We start from the raw sequence: 18556 nt of genomic DNA on the forward strand, positions 1-18556 counted from the left end.
AACGATAAAAGAAGCAATAATGTCTTCCACTCCTGGAGAAATCCATGACAAAATCTTTTGATTTCTTGAATTACTTCATTGGGAGAACTTAATTTTTTCCAAAAAACCCTTAAAGTTTGCGTCATTTCACCGATAGAAAATATACCAAATGACTTAAATAGGAGACATATTTCAAGCCCTATAAAATCTGTAAAATCCAGGAGCTTGGGCTATCAAGACATTCTGAAGTTAGGTAGCCAATTCGTACCCTGTTGTTGTTGGTATCTATTCATAAAATTCGTTTTATGTTATGTATTTGCTCTTCATTTATTATCAATACGAATAATTTATAGAAATTAAAAAAATATTTTTTTAAAGGTAAAATAAGCTCTTGATTCATGAAAATGCTTCTAAAGTCCTTAACACTCGTGTGGCAGGGATGGAGACCGGACCAGACTAATGAAAGCCGCATTGCCTTGAGTTTAGCTATTTGAATAATTATTATTCAAAGGCACTGGGGTGATATATTATTTAAAATATTTAGCTAAAATATTTGTGGGGATATTAGTTCACATCTAGACGTTATTGTGCAAGTATGGAAATTAACCAGGATTCGAAATGACCGGCTACCTAACAATAGCCGTGTTTCGAGTTCCTCCGGAACACCCGGGATTTTTCGTATTTAGCCACGCCGGTCACGTGATATGAGCAAAATGTTCCACAGGGGTACTTCCGGTTAATTTTGTTTACACTGGTAACAAAATTGTTTTTGACAAAATATAGATTTTGCGGCACAAACTGTCGCAAATCAGATAAAGGATAGCAAGGGATATATATTTACTTGGGAAGATGTCAAAGTTTACCTTTTCCCACACCCGGGAAAAGCGTTCACGCAGAGGAAACGATGGCGTCATTTGTGTAGAAAACCACGACCAGCCGAAATTGAGTGCGATTATTACATTCCGTGAAAGCTGAACCAACAAAGAAACATCATTGTTCTAGCCAGTTTCCTTATATTAACTTTTAGGAAAACCAAGAGGTTTGTACTGACTCTTAAAAATATAATATAGACTGTGCAAAATCTTGTCAATCTTAAGAATAGGTATACTTGTACCCTCATCCACATCTGAGCAGTGTATGTATTTTACAACGGTGTTCATGTGACATTAAATAGAGAATTTCAATTATGAACTTATGGTTCAGGCTCATAAAAATTACGAAGCAATTTCACAAGGGAGTGAGAGGGGGGGGGGTATATATATCTGCCAATTAAATAAAATATGAGAACACCAGATAATATATCCCTACGGATCTATACTAGAATTTGCATGATCATTTATTCAAGCTCCATACCGATGGTTCATTCACTGCAAAATTTTGAATTATATCAAAGAACATTGATCTTTTCTCCAACTTTTAATACAAATCAAGCACAGGCAATATGCATCGCTTGGGGTACTCTTTAATAGTAAATTCGAACACAAGTGATGCTTATTGCCTGTGCAATCAAGGTACTTTGCATGTACATGTACATCAGATATGTACATTTCCACTCAAACCACTTATATACAAGAATGGAACCAGCTGAACATGAGCCAGGTTATATATTATGTATTTGCTCTCCTACCCCTTTGATTCAGTACTGTGTAAGGAAATATACTATTGAGTATATATATATTTTAAAAAGAATAACAAAGAACAACAATTTTCATTCATATTTCATTCAACATATATATACACAGGTTGATAACAATGGCTGATCTGCATATAATGACTGCTAGTTATTGGCTGGTATGCAGTGAAAGGGAGCTAAAAAGGAGTAAAAAGTTCATATCAGCCAGGTGAGAATTAATTTCTTCTTTTTTGTGTGTTATACATATGTAATTCTTTTCTATTGCTGCTTCAAATCTTGTGTATTTGAAAATTTTCAGTCTAATATTTTGGTAATGTTATAGGTAGTGTGGCTTAAATAAACCAGTGTTAAGGAATATCCAGTAATGGCATGACATCATGAGAGTTTGGCATACCGACATTCAGATGATTAATGATGAAACTGAAGACCTCAGGTGAAAGGCATGGAAAATGATCCTGTTCCCATATACCTGAAAAAGAGGAGGGATGCCACAATATTGATAATAGACTTTTGTCAATTTGAGAAGCAAAGATGTAAAAAAACAAAAATAATAATGCTGAAATTATAATTCATGTATTTGTTAAAAATACTGTTCACTGTACATACATGTATATTTTTTTTTAATTTATTTGGAAATACATGAAGTAATTCATATTAAAACTGTGAATGTATGAGTTTTCATGATTTTATTTATATTTAAGTCAATTCACCTTTTTCAAACTTTTGATGCATATGATGGATTTCCTCTGCATTGCTATATCTATCAGGCCCAGCACAATCTCTATATTTAGCTATATAGTTTTATAAAGCTATTTCAAACAGCTTCATTAAGCTAGTTTCGATTAAATTTCTTAAGTGCAATGACACATAACAATATACATGTACTTTGAACTAACCACAACACTATTCTAGGTATAGATCATATGTCATTTTAAGAATTTTCATGAAAAGAGAATTTCTTTTGTATTGATAACTGTCCACTACCTTGTGTGTGTCGAAGCTTTGATAAGTATATGATGACTTTACAATGTGGAATCTGTAACAACTTAATAATCCTAAACATTTGACAATTTTGAATCAAAATTCTTCCTAAGGTACATAGTTTAAGAAGCTTTTTTTGTTTACAGTGTGTTGTTTCAAGTACAAGGATGAAATATTTTCACTTAGAAATTCAATTTTTATGCTTTAAAAATATATTTGATAGAAGATTTGAAATAGTTATATCAAGCAATTTCAATTAGCTTTAAAAAGCTATATAGCTTGATTAGCATATTTATATAGCTAAGTATACTAGAGATTGTGCTGGACCAGTCTATGAGCACCTAATTGAAATTATGTTGCTGAAAGGAATAATATTACCTTAATCATGATCAGATATATATTTTGTTCAGTGATATAAATATGAGCAGTAATCACAAATACCTACTGGATTGTGAAAAGTCAGTAAAATGACTACAACAATAAATAGTCATGCTAAAAATTCTTCCAATTACATGAGTATATCATTAAAAGTCGAACTCCAAAGACTTAATTTGTAACACAAGTATTAGTTGATAAATAATTATTTTCAAATTAGACAGCATATTGACTATACCCAAGTAGATAATTTTATCCTCACCCACATATGGCTATATCATTGCACTTAGAAACCCAGTCTAATTCAATCTAAACTAGCTTTAAATAATAAAGCCATTTCAAATACCTATAATATTATAGTTAATCTATTACTTTTCACTGTGTATTGTCATTATCTAAATTTTATATCAATAATTATCAGGTGCAGTCCAAAGACCTAAGTAGCTACTTATAGCTACCTAGGTATTTAAACCTACTCCAGGTAGCTATTTTTACCTACGTTTTCCTTTACTTGCATTTCGTGGCCAAACGCAGGAACGGCGCAACATGGTGTGTACCAAATTTCTTGATTCACTTATACTGACAATGAATACCACAAAAATATTGGACAAAAAATGATTACTTTCAAATTTGCATCAATAACTGCACCCACTTCTATTCTCTAGGAACTTAGGATCAAAGATAAATGATAAGAAGTCTAGAATGTTTTACAAATCTTTATTAATTTTAAAGTTAACATTCATGCACTCTTACATTAAAAGTTTTTGAGTTGATTTTTCATGCAATTTCCTCTACATTTTCCACCCTCGTAAAGTATTTAAATTTACACTCCGAATTTTGTCATGCACATGCACAACATGATACATAAAACGACTGACCTGTTTAAAAGATGTGCCTTAATTATTATTTATTTATATCTTTAAAAACATGTAAAAGTAGCTACTTTAAGTAGCTTTAAATACCTAGGTAGCTATTAATAGCTACGTAGGTAGAAATAGTCTTTGGAATGGACCTGGTTATATATGTTACATGTTTATGCCCATTTTGGCCCCGATTTGGTAACGTAAATTCTATTTCACATAGGCCCTAGACTGTACTGGACTTAATGCCTGCTTTATGAAGCAGTGCACATTGTGTTTTGTATATATATAAAATGTCGTCATAATTTTCATTTTACCTGTTTGACAGGTTTCAGTGAGTCTAATACGTTCTTTTCCTTTACCCCTCCGGTTACTAGACAGCTGGGCCTTACACGACATGCATCGTCTTCTTCTGTTCTTGACGAAGTCTTTCGTTGTATTTCGTAGATCAATAGTAGCTTATCAAACGCTCATAAACAAATGTGTACCGCATACACCCCAAACTATTAAATGTGTATTTCAATTTCATGATGATCGACAAAATTAAGCCTAGGCCTAATACACGAAGTGTCGACTGTTGGTAGGTAAACAACGATAAACCGGAAGTAACCCTGTGGAACATTTTTGACGCGGCGTGACTAAACACAGAATAAACACTGTGTTCCGGAGTAACTCGAAACACGGCTATTAAACATGGCTACGTTAACAAACGAAATCATTTGAAGCTGGGAGTTTTTAGGTCGTATGGGGCTTTTATGAATATTTGAAGGTGTTTAGACACAAGTATCGTAGGAAAATATGTTAAAAAAAAATTATATTAAATTTATGGGACAGCACGATATAAGGCCTCAACCGTGCGCAGCTTTTTGTGCGCCGTAAATCGAAGTTTTTTTTTTGTTTTTTTTTTATTAAAGGGTGGCTCTGTAGCTCTCTGTTATGTCAAAATATACAGTTCTGCAGCTAGGTCACTGGAGTCACTTGACTTTGATGCTAGTTTGTAGATCTTATCATTTCCGAAGATCCAATTGCAGTTATAAAATTATATGAGTTTGTATGTTCAAGGTCACTGGAGTCATTTGACCTTGATACTTGTTTGATCTTATCATCATTTCTGAAGATCCCATATGTCTATCTGGTTCGTAGGCAATACCAATTATATGTTCTATTATAGATATTTTATATCTACTAACCATGGACCTAATATCAGAATAAATTGATCTGTGGAGGATGCATGATAAAATGATTTTAACCTGGAAATACAAATAACATTCTGAATACAGGCCACTATCTGTATGTGGAGAGCTCCAACCCGGCCAGTCCGCAGGACAAAGCCCTCCTGGAGAGTAGCAAGTACTACCAATCAGGCCCCAACTGTAACCTTACTTTCTGGTACAACATGAATGGCCGAGAGATCGGAACATTGCAAGTCCTACTCAAGACCAGCATCAGTAACCAGCTGCTGAGACTGTGGCAGAAGACTGGAAGCCAAGGGCCAGACTGGAAACAAGCCTCCATCCCGATTAGCAGCAACAGTCAGTTCGCGATCATCTTTGAAGCTAAGACAGGCTTTGGATACCTAGGAGATATTGCCATTGATGATATTAATTACTCTGGTTGTGACACAGGTAATTTTAATTGATGACAGATTGCTAAATTAAATTATTTTCAACAGATTGTATTAAAACATGGTTACAGCGAACCTCTATGGCCAGCGAAAAAGAGTTTGTTATAACCAAACTTCGTTATATCCAGTGTAATTTTAGTTATTTTGCTCTCATAGGGGAATAAATGATAAGCAATAAGTGTGAATTCAATATAAGCATGTTCATTATAAGCATGCTTTACTGTAATATGCTTATTGTAAGCATGTTGTACTGTAACATGCTCATTATAAGCGTGTTTTACTGTAATATGCTCATTATAAGCGTGTTTTACTGTAATATGCTCATTGTAAGCATGTTTTACTGTAATATGCTCATTATAAGCATGTGTTACTGTAATATGCTCATTATAAGTGTGTTTACTGTAATATGTTCATTATAAGCGTGTTTTACTGTAATATGCTCATTATAAGCGTATTTTACTGTAATATGCTCATTATAAGCATGTTTTACTGTAATATGCTCATTATAAGCATGTTTTACTGTAATATGTTCATTATAAGTGGGTTTTACTGTAATATGCTCATTATAAGCGTGTTTTACTGTAATATGCTCATTATAAGCGTGTTTTACTGTAATATGCTCATTATAAGCATGTTTTACTGTAATATGTTCATTATAAGCGTGTTTTACTGTAATATGTTCATTATAAGCGTGTGTTTCTGTAATATGCTCATTATAAGCGTGTTTTACTGTAATATGCTCATTATAAGCATGTTTTACTGTAATATGTTCATTATAAACATGTTTTACTGTAATATGCTCATTGTAAGCATGTTTTATTGTAATATGTTCATTATAAGCATATTTTACTGTAATATGCTCATTATAAGTGGGTTTTACTGTAATATGCTCATTATAAGTGGGTTTTACTGTAATATGCTCATTATAAGCGTGTTTACTGTAATATGCTCATTATAAGCGTGTTTTACTGTAAAATGTTCATTATAAACGTGTTTTACTGTAATATGCTCATTATAAGCATGTTTTACTGTAATATGCTCATTATAAGCATGTTTTACTGTAATATGCTCATTGTAAGCATGTTTTACTGTAATATGTTCATTATAAGCGGGTTTTACTGTAATATGTTCATTATAAGCATGTTTTACTGTAATATGATCATTATAAGCGGGTTTTACTGTAATATGTTCATTATAAGCGGGTTTTACTGTAATATGCTCATTGTAAGCGGGTTTTACTGTAATATGCTCATTATAAGTGGGTTTTACTGTAATATGCTCATTGTAAGCATGTTTTACTGTAATATGCTCATTGTAAGCATGTTTTACTGTAATATGTTCATTGTAAGCGTGTTTTACTGTGATATGCTCATTGTAAGCGTGTTTTACTGTAATATGCTCATTGTAAGCATGTTTTACTGAAATGCTTAGAGCTGTTCTCCTACTACATGTGCATAACACATCATTTTTTTCAATGAATTATAATACTATTTCAATTTTCAATTCACAGGTCAGCCAATAGAAAGCTGCCGTCCGACACAGTTCCTGTGTGCCAACCAGTTAATGTGTATAGAAAGACGATACAGATGTGACGAGAAGGTGGACTGTCAGGACGGATCTGATGAAGACAACTGCAGTATGTGTGTCACTGATCAAAATATTCATACAGTGATGTGTGTTACTGATCAAAATATTCATACAGTGATGTGTGTCATTGATCAAAAGATTTATACAATGATGTGTGTCACTGATCAAAAGATTTATACAGTGATGTGTGTCATTGATCAAAATATTCATACAATGATGTGTGTCACTGATCAAAAGATTTATACAATAATGTGTGTCACTGATCAAAATATTCATACAGTGATGTGTGTCACTGATCAAAAGATTTATACAATAATGTGTGTCACTGATCAAAATATTCATACAGTGATGTGTGTTACTGATCAAAAGGTTCATACAATGATAAATTTATAAGTGTGGTTGATGCTACTCCAAAGTTCATCGCAGCCAGACTTGCATGAGTTTAGTATTTCCAGCTAATGCCTTGATCTGTTGCAGGGCCATTTAATGGAGACTGTAATTTTGAGACTACTCTGTCTCAGTGCCAGTGGAAGCAGAGTATCGGAGATGATGGGGACTGGATGGTGGCACATACCACTGTCAACGGACCCAAGAGAGACCACAGAAACACCGCCACAGGTGAATTTTTTCTGTAATCAGTGAAATGAATGATACAAAGTTTTACGTTAAGGAGATATACTACATTGTCATGGCTGACTCCCTTTTAAAACGTGAATGGAAATATAAAAACCAGCAATATTTGTATATTCCTTTTAAATTTGATTGCCTAGCTGCATGGGTAGCTCAGTCGGTTAGCATGTCAACTGCTGATCTGTAGATCATGGGTTGAGTGCAGCATATTTAAATATTTTTCAGATTACTTTGTACTAAAACTGCATTTTTTGACTGAATATAGTAGATTCGAAAGTTATCAATTTCAAAAATAAATTGTACATATCCTCCACTTTCCATCCATATCCGATTTCTCTAGTGTGGTATTCCTCCTCGATATTTTTTGTTAATTTCACATGCAAAATGACTTGAATTTGAAAAAGTTAATATCTAGCTTAATAGTTTGGCTTTGGTATTTTCAGGTCACTTTATCTACATGGACAGCTCCCTGCAGAGCCCAGGGGACGGGGTTAGGGTCCAAACCCCATTCTTCCCAGCAAGCCATGGCGTGTGTTACATGCGATTCTGGTACTTCATGTTTGGGTCACCTAGTATGGGACCCCTGAAGGTAAAGGAACTGTTTACATACAGCTCAGTAACCTTGAAACTATTCCAACTAAGGAAATAGTTCATGATTGATGATACAACTAAGGAAATAGTTCATGATTGATTGATTGATGATATGATTTTGGTTTATAAATGCTTTTAAGACATACCCTAAGACCTTTATAAACAATAGGTATATTTTGCAAATTATTTTTTGTGCTTTTGTGAGGCTGTATACAGGAATTCGCTACACCTGATAATCCACTGCTTTTATAGGTGTTCCTGCAGAACAGGAATGCTAATACCACAGACCTGGTGTGGGAGATGGTGGGCAGTCAAGGAGCACAATGGAAATATGTCAACATCCCAGTAGGAAGTGCCCAAGACTTTTCTGTCATTTTTGAGGCTACAAGAGGGGACCAGGATCACTCGGACATTGCCATTGATGATGTTTCTTTCACTCCAGAATGTGGAACAGGAGGTCTGTTGAGTCAGAGTTTTCATGAAAGACAGAAGACAACAAATCTTATTTAATTCCTAATGCAAAGAATTAAACCCTAGTCCCAACAAGTTTATTACTGTATAAACTCCCTGACTCAGTTTGATACTGGTAATTCACTGTTGTTCATGATATTAGTATGCTAATTGTACAATTGGAAGGCATCGTCTTTACAGCGCCACCTACAGCGCCCAGTCATAAAGTCTGTTACCAGGGAAAATTTTTCTGTGCTCCAAAAGATGTGTGCTTCCCCAACTCCTGGAAATGTGACGGTGTGCAGGATTGTCCGGACGGATCTGATGAACCAAGCACCTGTCCAACCACACCCCCGGTCACTGGAACAGGTCTGTTGTGAAACCATGTACATTTCAATTCATCAATGCAATAAGAGCGAGTTTGCTTAATACTTGTATAGGAACCCTGAAGTTTTATTTATCTTCCAAAGGCAATGGTTGCAATTCGCATCTCCTTATGAAGAGAGAAGTGACTCAATACCTCTGCCTTGGCAAGACGTACTAGCTATAAGCAAGCTCAGGGGCATGAAGTGCTGCTTTGTCCATTTGTTTTTCATTCTGTCCCAAGACTGCTTTCTTATCGCAATTTACCTTTGAATTAAAATGCTTTACCCGATATAGTATTGCGTTGTGTGACGACACAATTGAATGAGACGATTGAACAATTTGAATGACATGTTTGATGTAATACAACAAGTTTTCATTGGCCGATTACAGCCCGCCCACTTTCTCGAGCAGATTCAGTGTAGCTGGAGATCCACCTCTTATAGAAACCTTCGATTTATGGGTCACAAAAAGCTGTGGACGGTTGAAGCCTGATATCGGTGTATTCTTGTGTTGCTGTCTCATAAACTCAATATAAAAAAATCTTAACATATTTTCCTACTATATACTTGTGTCCAAACTTACCTTCAAATATTCATTAAAGCCACACACGACCCGAAAACTCGCAACTTCAAATGATTTCGTTTGTTGACGTAGCCATGCTAGGTAGCCGGTCAATTCGAACTCTTGCTATTGGTATCTATTCATAAAATTGGTTGTAAGTTATGTATTCGCTCTTCATTTATTATCAACACGAATAATTAATAGAAATTAAAACATTTTTATACCCCCCGCAAATGAAGTTTGGGGGGTATACTGGAATCACTTTGTCCGTTGTCCGTCCGTCCGTTTGTCCGTAGACGCAATTTGTCCAAAGTTTATTTCTAATACCGCTGGACATATTTCATTCAAACTTTATGCACATCTTCTATATATTATGTAGTTGTGCATCTCCTATTTTCATTGAAATATTTTAACAGTTATAGAAGTTACGCACATTTTCTTTTCATTTTGGGGGTTGCGCACTTTGTCCAGAGTTTAATTCTAATACCGTTGAACAGATTTGATTCAAACTTTATTCTCATCTTATATATGTAATGTAGTTGTGCATCTTCTATTTTCATTGAAATATTTTAACAGTTATGGAAGTTACGGACATTTTATGGTTTGGCATCCACATACTGTATCTGCAATCTTGTGACTTCTCAGTAAAACATAAAGTGGCTCATGTGTGTTGAATACTTATTTGTCAGATAGTATTTATAATCTCAACTATCCCTGGTAATGGGATTCATAGTAAACTGCCTTTATTGCAGCTACTTAGAGTTGTTATACCAGTGGAAAAGATTACAATAATACCAATACTTGAGCTAATGTCATTTATTTACTGACAAAATCAATGACAAAGTAAAGTTGGCATAACATAATGATCTTTAACAAACCGGGATTCGAATTGACTGGCTACCTAACATGGCTACGTCTACGAACGAAATCATTAAAAGCTGTGATCGAGTTTTTGGGTCGTAAGGGGCTTAATAAATATTTGAAGATATGTTTGGACACAAGTATAGTAGGAAAATATGTTAGGAATTTTTTTTATATTAAATTCATGAGACAACAACACAAGAATACAACTTTTTCTCTTTCTTCCTTTGAAGTTTTTTTCCATCTAGCATCTGGCCGTCATGTTTTCAAATGCTGACTACTCCCGTTTAAGGGAATTTGGGCGGACTTATACATATGGACCAATGAGAGTTTCTGTTGCATTTCGCAATTGTATTACAAACAGATTCAATTGTGTCGTCACACAACACAATACTATATCGGCCAAAGCGTTCTAATTCAAAGGTGAATTGCGATAATGCATTTATTTTTTAATAGCTGTATTGGTTGGATATTCTTTTTGCCTTTACATCTCAGAGGAACAAGTTTATGATTGACATTTTCTAATTCATATAGAGGTCTGCAACATGAATGGAAGTGACATTCTTTAAATTGAAGCACATGAACAAAGAGTCAAGGTTAATATGAATTTCTTACTTGCTATTTCTTTTTTCTATTTTAAGTGAGCTCCAGAGCTTCAAAGTCCTTACCAGTAACATCTTCACCCCCTCCCACCACAACCCACAAGATCAAGACCTCATGTGCCGAGTCCAAGTTCCAGTGTAACGATGACACCTGCATACCCCTGCTGTTGCTATGTGATGCAGTAGCTGATTGTCCAGACGGATCGGATGAAACACCAAGCAACTGTCGTAAGTACTCATATACAATGAAATTTTTCTTATCTGATGAACTGTGTGAGGCAAATTTTCTGTTAGATTGGACAGGATGCCAGATTACAAAGTGGTAAGAACATGGAAAAAAGAATTTGGATCGGATGATACAGTCAAACGGATCACACGGGTATCAGATTAAGATAGATTTAACTGTACTTATTAAAGCTTAGCCACAAGAAAAACAAAGTTGGCATGGAAAGGTATGCAGAAGTATGATTTATCTCTCATGTGGTAATGAAAGGTACTGTAAACCCACTTTTATTTCGCGGCTAATTTATTTCGCGGATAATTTATTTTGCGATTCACCTGTGGTAAACTGGTTCATGATGAGTAATTTTCATGATCAAGCTTTTTTCGATTCTATGACAGACAATCAAGAACTGATTCAAGGTGAGAAATATTCGTGACGATGACGTTCTCGCGAATCTCACAAAATTTTCTCAGATAAAAGTTGGTTTACAGTGTTGTGTTTTTAATTGTGGTGTTTTTACTTGTCATGAATCACATCATAAAAGATGATTTGGTGTCTACTTGGAATTCAATGTCATTGGTTACAGCTATACAGAAATGTGATGTTGGATTTTACTACTGCAAACAACAAAGGCAATGTATTAATGGGACACGATGCGACAATATTGACGATTGTGGAGACAAGACGGATGAAAGTGTTTGTGGCAATGGTAAGATTCATAATATTCATATATGTATACATATAGTAATTGCAGTAGTGGATCCAGAAAATTTTCAAGGGGTGGGGTTGTGACCCATTTGTACCTTTTCTGCCCAAGAATTATGGGGGGGGGGGAGTTGAACTGATGAATTAACTAAATGTACTAAATTAAAAGTTTATCCTGTGCCTGTTTGTTATTTTAGCTTGTCCTCCAAATTTCTGCCAAAGTGGATCAGTGTGTCAGAAATCAGGTGTACAGACACTGTCCTGCAGGTGAGAATATTGTCTTTGTTGATGTCTTCACAATATTTCAGTTAACAATCCTTCAAAAATAACTTTATTTGAAATACATGACGGTATGAACTATGGTGCTTCATGTTGGCTGAGTTCCTGAAGCACATATCATGAAAAGTACATGTATGTGGGCGTGGAGCGGTGCTGTTCATACCCTTATGTTTTTCTTTATTTCTTAGATTTATTTTCTACTTTCATTTCTGTTGGAATTCCTAGCTGTTGAAATAGATGTACTATATTTATCTGTATTCATTAATACATTGTTTACAACAGTAACATTTTCCTGTTGGAATTCCTAGCTGTTGAAATAGATGTACTATATTTATCTGTATTCATTAATACATTGTTTACAACCGTAACATTTTCATGAGGAAATGGCTAACATTACAATTTGTAGAGATATCAAAAGCAAAAACATTGGAAGTGTAAAAACATCGGAAGTGTAAAAACATCGGAAGTGTAAATATGAATTTTGAATTCTTTATTTCATGTTCACAGCTGTCCTAAAGGCTTGCATGGTATTAGATGTCAGTATCGAGAAACAAGCGTGCTGAGACACTCGTCAAATTCACCGGCATCATCCTGTAAGCCCAATGATGTCATTGTAATGACTCTGTCTTCAAGTTTAACTGTCTATTTTATCTCTAGTAAATTATTGAACAACTTTATACAGATTGCCAGTTACAAAGATAATTATGTTTTGTACAGTAAAACATGCCTATAGTGAACACACTTAAAATGAATTCATACTTACTGTGAAGTGATATTTATTCTTCTATAAGAGGAAAATAATGAAAATATTGGTTTTAACAAACTGCTTTTGGCTGGCTCTGGAGGTTTGCTATAACCGTGTTTTACTGTATATTGTTTTAATTAATTCTGAAATAAGAAAAGGATGCAGACATTCTTAGCTCACTTGATCGCCTGTTGTCTGCGTCTGTCTCTTCATCTGTCTGTCTGTAAACTTGTCACATTTTTGACTTCTTCTCCAGAACCACTAAGCCAATTTCAATCAAACTTTGCAAAATGCATCCTTGGGTTTCAAGTTTGTTCAAATGAAGGGCCATGCCCCCTTCAAAGGGAAGATAAATGCAAAAATAGGGAGGGGTCATTTAAAAATCTTCTTCTCAAGAACCACTGGGTTAGAAGAGCTGAAATTTACATGAAAGCTTCCTGTTATAGTGGAGAATCAAATTTGTTAAAATCATGATCCCCGGGGGTAGGGTGGGGCCACAATAAGGGATCCAAGTTTTACATACAAATATATAGGGAAATCTTTAAAAATCTTCTTCTCAAGGACCACTGGGTTAGGAAAGTACAAATTTACATGAAAGCTTCCTGCTATAATGCAGGTTCAAATTTGTTAAAATCATGGCCCCTGGGGGTAGGATGGGGCCACAATAGGGGATCAAAGGTTTACATACAAGTATATTTAGAAAATCTTTAAAAAATTTCTTCTCAAGAACCATTGGGCCATAAAAGTCTACATTTACATGAAAGCTTCCTGACATAGTGCAGATTCAAGTTTGTAAAAATCATGGTCCCTGGAGGTAGGTTGGGGCCACAATAGGGATCAAAGTTTTACATGCGCATATATAGGGACAATCTTTAAATACGAGCCAGAGTGACTCAGGTGAGTGGTGTGGCCCATGGGCCTCTTGTTAACATGAACTCTATTGAAATTACCATTAACTTACCATAGACACAAGTTAAAGTCTGCAAAGTTTATGATTATTGTTTTGGTTATTAATCAGCTGGCTGGAAGGCAGGCGTGGGCGTTGCCGTGGCGTTGGTTTGCATTGTGGGCATTGTCATAGCAGGCTATTTCTTATGGAGAAGACAAAAACAGAGGTAAGTTTAAGGCCAAAATTTTTTCTTTAGTTCTCAGTCAAACCCGTGGGTGATACATACAGAAGTCTATCACAGTTGTAATGAAAAATATTTTGTTGATGCTATTAAGTATTTTTTCAAAGGAAAAAAATCTTTCAAGGGGGAGGGCATCTCCAGAACTTGATAAACTACAATTTTACACTGTTATAGTATTGTTACAAATCAAAGAAATTATTTTACTGAAAGTTTTGTTTTTTCTGCATCATTGAATTTAGTATTGCATTTTGCAAAGAAGTAAATGAAATTTGGAGATGCATTTTTCAGTAATAATGATTATGTATTATTTAGTCACCTAAATTATTTCTGTAACCAGGAACTTCAATCAAAGACTTGGCATTGGTTTAGAAAACCCCAGCTATGATGGAGGTGATATGCATGATGTGAGTTGATTTATCTGATGGTCTTTCTTAGTGATAATGATTTTGACAAAACAGTAGATGGGAAAAGAGTAGAGAACTGAGTATTCTCAATCATAAAATTAACTCCCAGGAGAGAACTGTTTATTCTCATACAACAAACTCCCAGTTTATATATACACTGTGGCTGTATCTAATGTTTTCAATGACAAAAATTTGGTCCATTTCAGTTCCAGATGGAGGACCCCTTTCATGGAGTAGTGAGTACAACCAGTTCCCACGTCAAATATTATCTCAGAGAAAAACATCTACATAAAACTTATTACAATATACTGTATTTGCACTCCATTAATGTTTATTCTGTTTTGTTTTGCAGAAAATGACTTCTGATTCCACCTCAATAGAGAATCCTCTTTATCAGGATGCCACAACATGACCATGATTTTACAAATACTCAGTGATTCTAAAAATACTCAAACTGTGATTTTTCCTGGACCAATACTCATAAACTTCTTAATCATTTGTTTTTTCTGTTTCTTGTTTTTGTTCTTTGTTGTGTTTGATAAATGAAATAAAAATATGCTTTTCAATTGTGGAAGAGAATCCAGTTACAAGTGTTTTCTGTGCATGATAGAGTGAAATTTTGAATATCTCCCTGAAACTGATAAAACGAATGAAAAAGTGAGCAAGCTTACATACCCCACACTCCAGTATTGCCTCACATAATGAATGGTAATGCTTTATGCATTGGACAAATGGGCTCAAAATTTTAAGTTCAAAAGGGGCATAACTCCCAGAAAAATTTCTGAATCAGAATATCTTGGGGATATGCACATTTATAGTGTGTCCTTATTAACTAGTACAGAGTTTCATGAAATTCTGTTGAGCGGTTTTGGAGGAGTTGCACTGACAAGAAAGGGACTGACTGACAGACAGGTCAAAAACGTTATACCCTCAGCTAATTGCATGGGTATAAAAAGATGCATGTACACCCCTTATCTAACATTTCTAAAGGAAAGCCAACTTTAGTTTTATAATGTATTCTGACAGCAGACACAAACTATTATGTTGGAAACGTGCAACATGGTGGATTCAGCAGTGCCCTGGTAGGACTTCAAAGCTAATACAACCTATTACACAAGAAATTTTAAGCCAACAATTGTGTATGTAACATCAGTATAAGCATTATATTTGTATCTTTGTAAATTTTCTCGGTTAAAGTTTTGAAAATTGGGTCAAACTCCAAGGCATCAAATGAAATCTCTTGTGGCTCAGGAGAAGATTTTTAAATGACTTCACCCTATATTTGCATTAGAACAAACTTTAAAGGATACTTTTTACTAAGTTTGGCTGAAATTGGTCCAGTGGTTCTGGAGAAGAAGTCAAAATTGTGAAGTTTACTGACTGACAGAAAGTTCTACCATAAATAGTTTAAGAGATAATGCCTAGGTAGGTCAAGGTCACAAGGTTAAAAAAAATTGGGTACCAACAGAAGGTTGCACAGATATATGAGAGCCCTGTCACTCTCCATTCAAATGTTATGAGCAAGTTAAAGTTTTGGACAGACAGGACAAAAACAATATACCCCAACTCTAAAAAAAAAAATTAAAATCTTCAATCGACACAACTTGGGAATGTTTGTATTTTGATATGATTTGGTGTGGCCCTGCTACTCTTGAAAAGAATTTGTCTTAATCAATTTCCTTTAAATTGACATGTGAAAGTTTGATTCTCTATTGTGGCCCCACTCTACCCCTAATGATTAAAAAATTCCTTACTTGCACTACCTAGGGATGCTTGCATGTGAGTAACCGTGGCCCTGCTGTTATTGAGAAGTTCCTATATATTCCCACACAAACTTTGATCCCATATAGTTGCCACTCCCTTACAGGACCACAATTTGAACAAACATGAATCTGCCTTACCTGGGAATGCTTGCATATTAATATGAGCAGTCATGGTCCTGGCATGCTGCTATTGAGAAAATTCTTATTATTACTGTGAATTTACATTAAGTGTGAACGACTCAGCTTCTCAAGTTCATTCGAGGTCTCGGATAGTTGGTTTCAAAACAAATCTGTCAATGATTACGCATCAAAGAAAGAACGATCACTGCGATCGGATCAATATTTAAAGGGGTGAGAATAAAAATAATTTTAGATGGTCACACGTGTCATTACACTAGCGTGTCATTACATAATCTTTTAGCACGATGGAAGAGACTGCGAAAAGGGAAAACCAATACCAACTAAAACGATGTAAATATAGAATAGAGAGGGTCAATTCGTGACGAGCCCCTGTGGTCTGAACACGAACGAAGTGTTGAAAACTTCTTTGCTACTGATTTTATTGCAATTTAGGCCGAGTCAGTCATATATATATATATATAGAACTCTAAACACTTTGTTGAAATATTTCGACCGTGTTACCGGTCTTCTTCAGTCGTGTTTTCGTGAAGAAGACCGGTAACACGATCGAAATATTTCAACAAAGTGTTTAGAGTTTTTTTTCTGTATTTTACTTCCACAAAAGAGACATATATATATATATATATATATTGACGAAGCGAGTGTCGCGTTCGTACAACGGGTAATCGCAATCATGGATATACCATAGGAGCTTGAAATTTTATCAATAAAGTTGATAAAATGTACTTGATTGACCATAGCTCATGGCTTGGTCAATCAAGTACATTTTATTAACTCTATTGATAAAAATTTCAAACTCCTATGGACATACAGTTAGGGGTGGACCAGTGATATAGGTTCAAAGGTACGCCAGTATCGCAGCATTAACAATCGACCTTTGCTGTAGGCGCGTCTAATGCTAACGAAATGCTGAATTTCTTTAATAATGTGTTACATGTACAGGAGAGGGATGGTTTGGGGAATTTAGTTTTTGCTAGAATTCACAGAACTTGCCGTTGTTCATTCAATTAACAGTATCTAGCGATGGTTACTTCCGAATTTCTTACGAAAATGTGGGTATAGAATAGAATATGATTTATTTCCAAATTAGGGCCCTCTCGGGCATACAGCATACATGATTGTTAACATTTCAATGTGCAATGACGATAAAAAGAAAAACAAAACAAGAGTAAAATATGCACTATTAGTATATGAGCAATGCTCATACATGAGACATTTGAACATGATAATACTTATTTGCATTATATGTAAGTACCACCGTGTATCCTAATGCAAAACAGTCAGAAATACACATAGGGGAAAAAATATATATATATATACATGTACATAACAACTCTACATGTAATAATAGTAAAGGTAGTAAAGTATATATGATTAACTCCGCTGTAATGCAAAAGATACCACGGGACGGTGCATTGGTACTAGATCAACATGTCATGTTTATAATGAGTGCATATGTGCAATATGGTTTCATATGGTTCACACATAATATACAGTAATACTAGTAGTATGAGCTTAGACAATGTACATAACACGAGACATTACTTGATGTAATATATGTAAGTACCACCGTGTATCCTAATGCAACAGTCAGAAATGCACACAGGAAGAAAATAATAACAATATATGCAATGACACATAACAATAGTAATAGGCACGTAGTACATAACAGTATATATAACAGTAAAAGACATCAAAGCATGCCATGTGTTGAAAATAAATGTTTTCTCGAAGTAGAATATCTATTGATCTTATTACTTAATCTGACAAATTATTTTAGGGGCGAGATCAAATGTTCAATGTTAGAGAAAACTGAGTTCGCATAGTTCTCACCAAGACACCCCCCCCCCCCCCCCCAATACAAAACTAAATATGAAGTATGTTGAAACTAATCGATTAACAAGTAAAACAAATGAAAGTGTACATTGAAACTATTAAACGTTTATTAAAATGTATTATTATGTGGTTTTAAAGTCAGTTGTCTTTTTTCCTCACTAACGTGTAATCGATGTCGGATGACAGAAACTTACGAGTTTTTACCCCCTCTTCCCCCTAACTATTGAATT

At 34.8% G+C, this 18556-nt stretch overlaps 1 protein-coding gene and 2 long non-coding RNA genes across 4 annotated transcripts; 2 read left to right on the plus strand and 1 right to left on the minus strand.

The window, feature by feature from the left end:
- Positions 1 to 614: 614 nt before the first annotated feature.
- LOC125647844 (uncharacterized) lies at positions 615 to 2281 on the plus strand. 2 transcript variants are annotated; one of them, XR_007360116.2, is made up of 3 exons: positions 615 to 1018; positions 1722 to 1820; positions 1935 to 2281. It is a non-coding gene; the product is annotated as an uncharacterized LOC125647844 (long non-coding RNA). The 2 variants fall into 2 exon arrangements; XR_008796066.1 differs by having other exon boundaries at positions 615 to 1820.
- On the minus strand, positions 1685 to 4588 carry LOC130046980 (uncharacterized). The gene is made up of 2 exons (XR_008796067.1): positions 4146 to 4588; positions 1685 to 2081 (listed from the first exon to the last, which is right to left on the minus strand). It is a non-coding gene; the product is annotated as an uncharacterized LOC130046980 (long non-coding RNA).
- Positions 4589 to 6961: 2373 nt separating this feature from the next.
- On the plus strand, positions 6962 to 15173 carry LOC125647823 (MAM and LDL-receptor class A domain-containing protein 1-like). Its single transcript, XM_048874646.2, has 13 exons — positions 6962 to 7088; positions 7517 to 7657; positions 8113 to 8258; positions 8513 to 8717; positions 8912 to 9079; positions 11140 to 11328; positions 11910 to 12032; positions 12226 to 12295; positions 12815 to 12900; positions 14071 to 14167; positions 14520 to 14586; positions 14793 to 14822; positions 14939 to 15173. Exons 1-13 carry the CDS (start codon positions 7016 to 7018, stop codon positions 14996 to 14998), a joined length of 1455 nt encoding a protein of 484 aa, XP_048730603.2. The 5' UTR covers positions 6962 to 7015; the 3' UTR covers positions 14999 to 15173.
- The last annotated feature ends 3383 nt before the right edge of the window (positions 15174 to 18556 follow it).

Source organism: Ostrea edulis, chromosome 6 (genome assembly GCF_947568905.1).
Source record: "Ostrea edulis chromosome 6, xbOstEdul1.1, whole genome shotgun sequence".
NCBI lineage: Eukaryota > Metazoa > Mollusca > Bivalvia > Ostreida > Ostreidae > Ostrea > Ostrea edulis.

Bases quoted from the DNA above. Each gene is read 5' to 3' on its own strand.
- LOC125647823 (XM_048874646.2), top strand. From the start codon at position 7,016: ATGTGTATAGAAAGACGATACAGATGTGACGAGAAGGTGGACTGTCAG. The intron at 8,718-8,911 runs GTCTGTTGAGTC...TCGTCTTTACAG, and splicing joins TCCAGAATGTGGAACAGGAG to CGCCACCTACAGCGCCCAGT. The intron at 14,587-14,792 runs GTGAGTTGATTT...GGTCCATTTCAG, and splicing joins ATGGAGGTGATATGCATGAT to TTCCAGATGGAGGACCCCTT.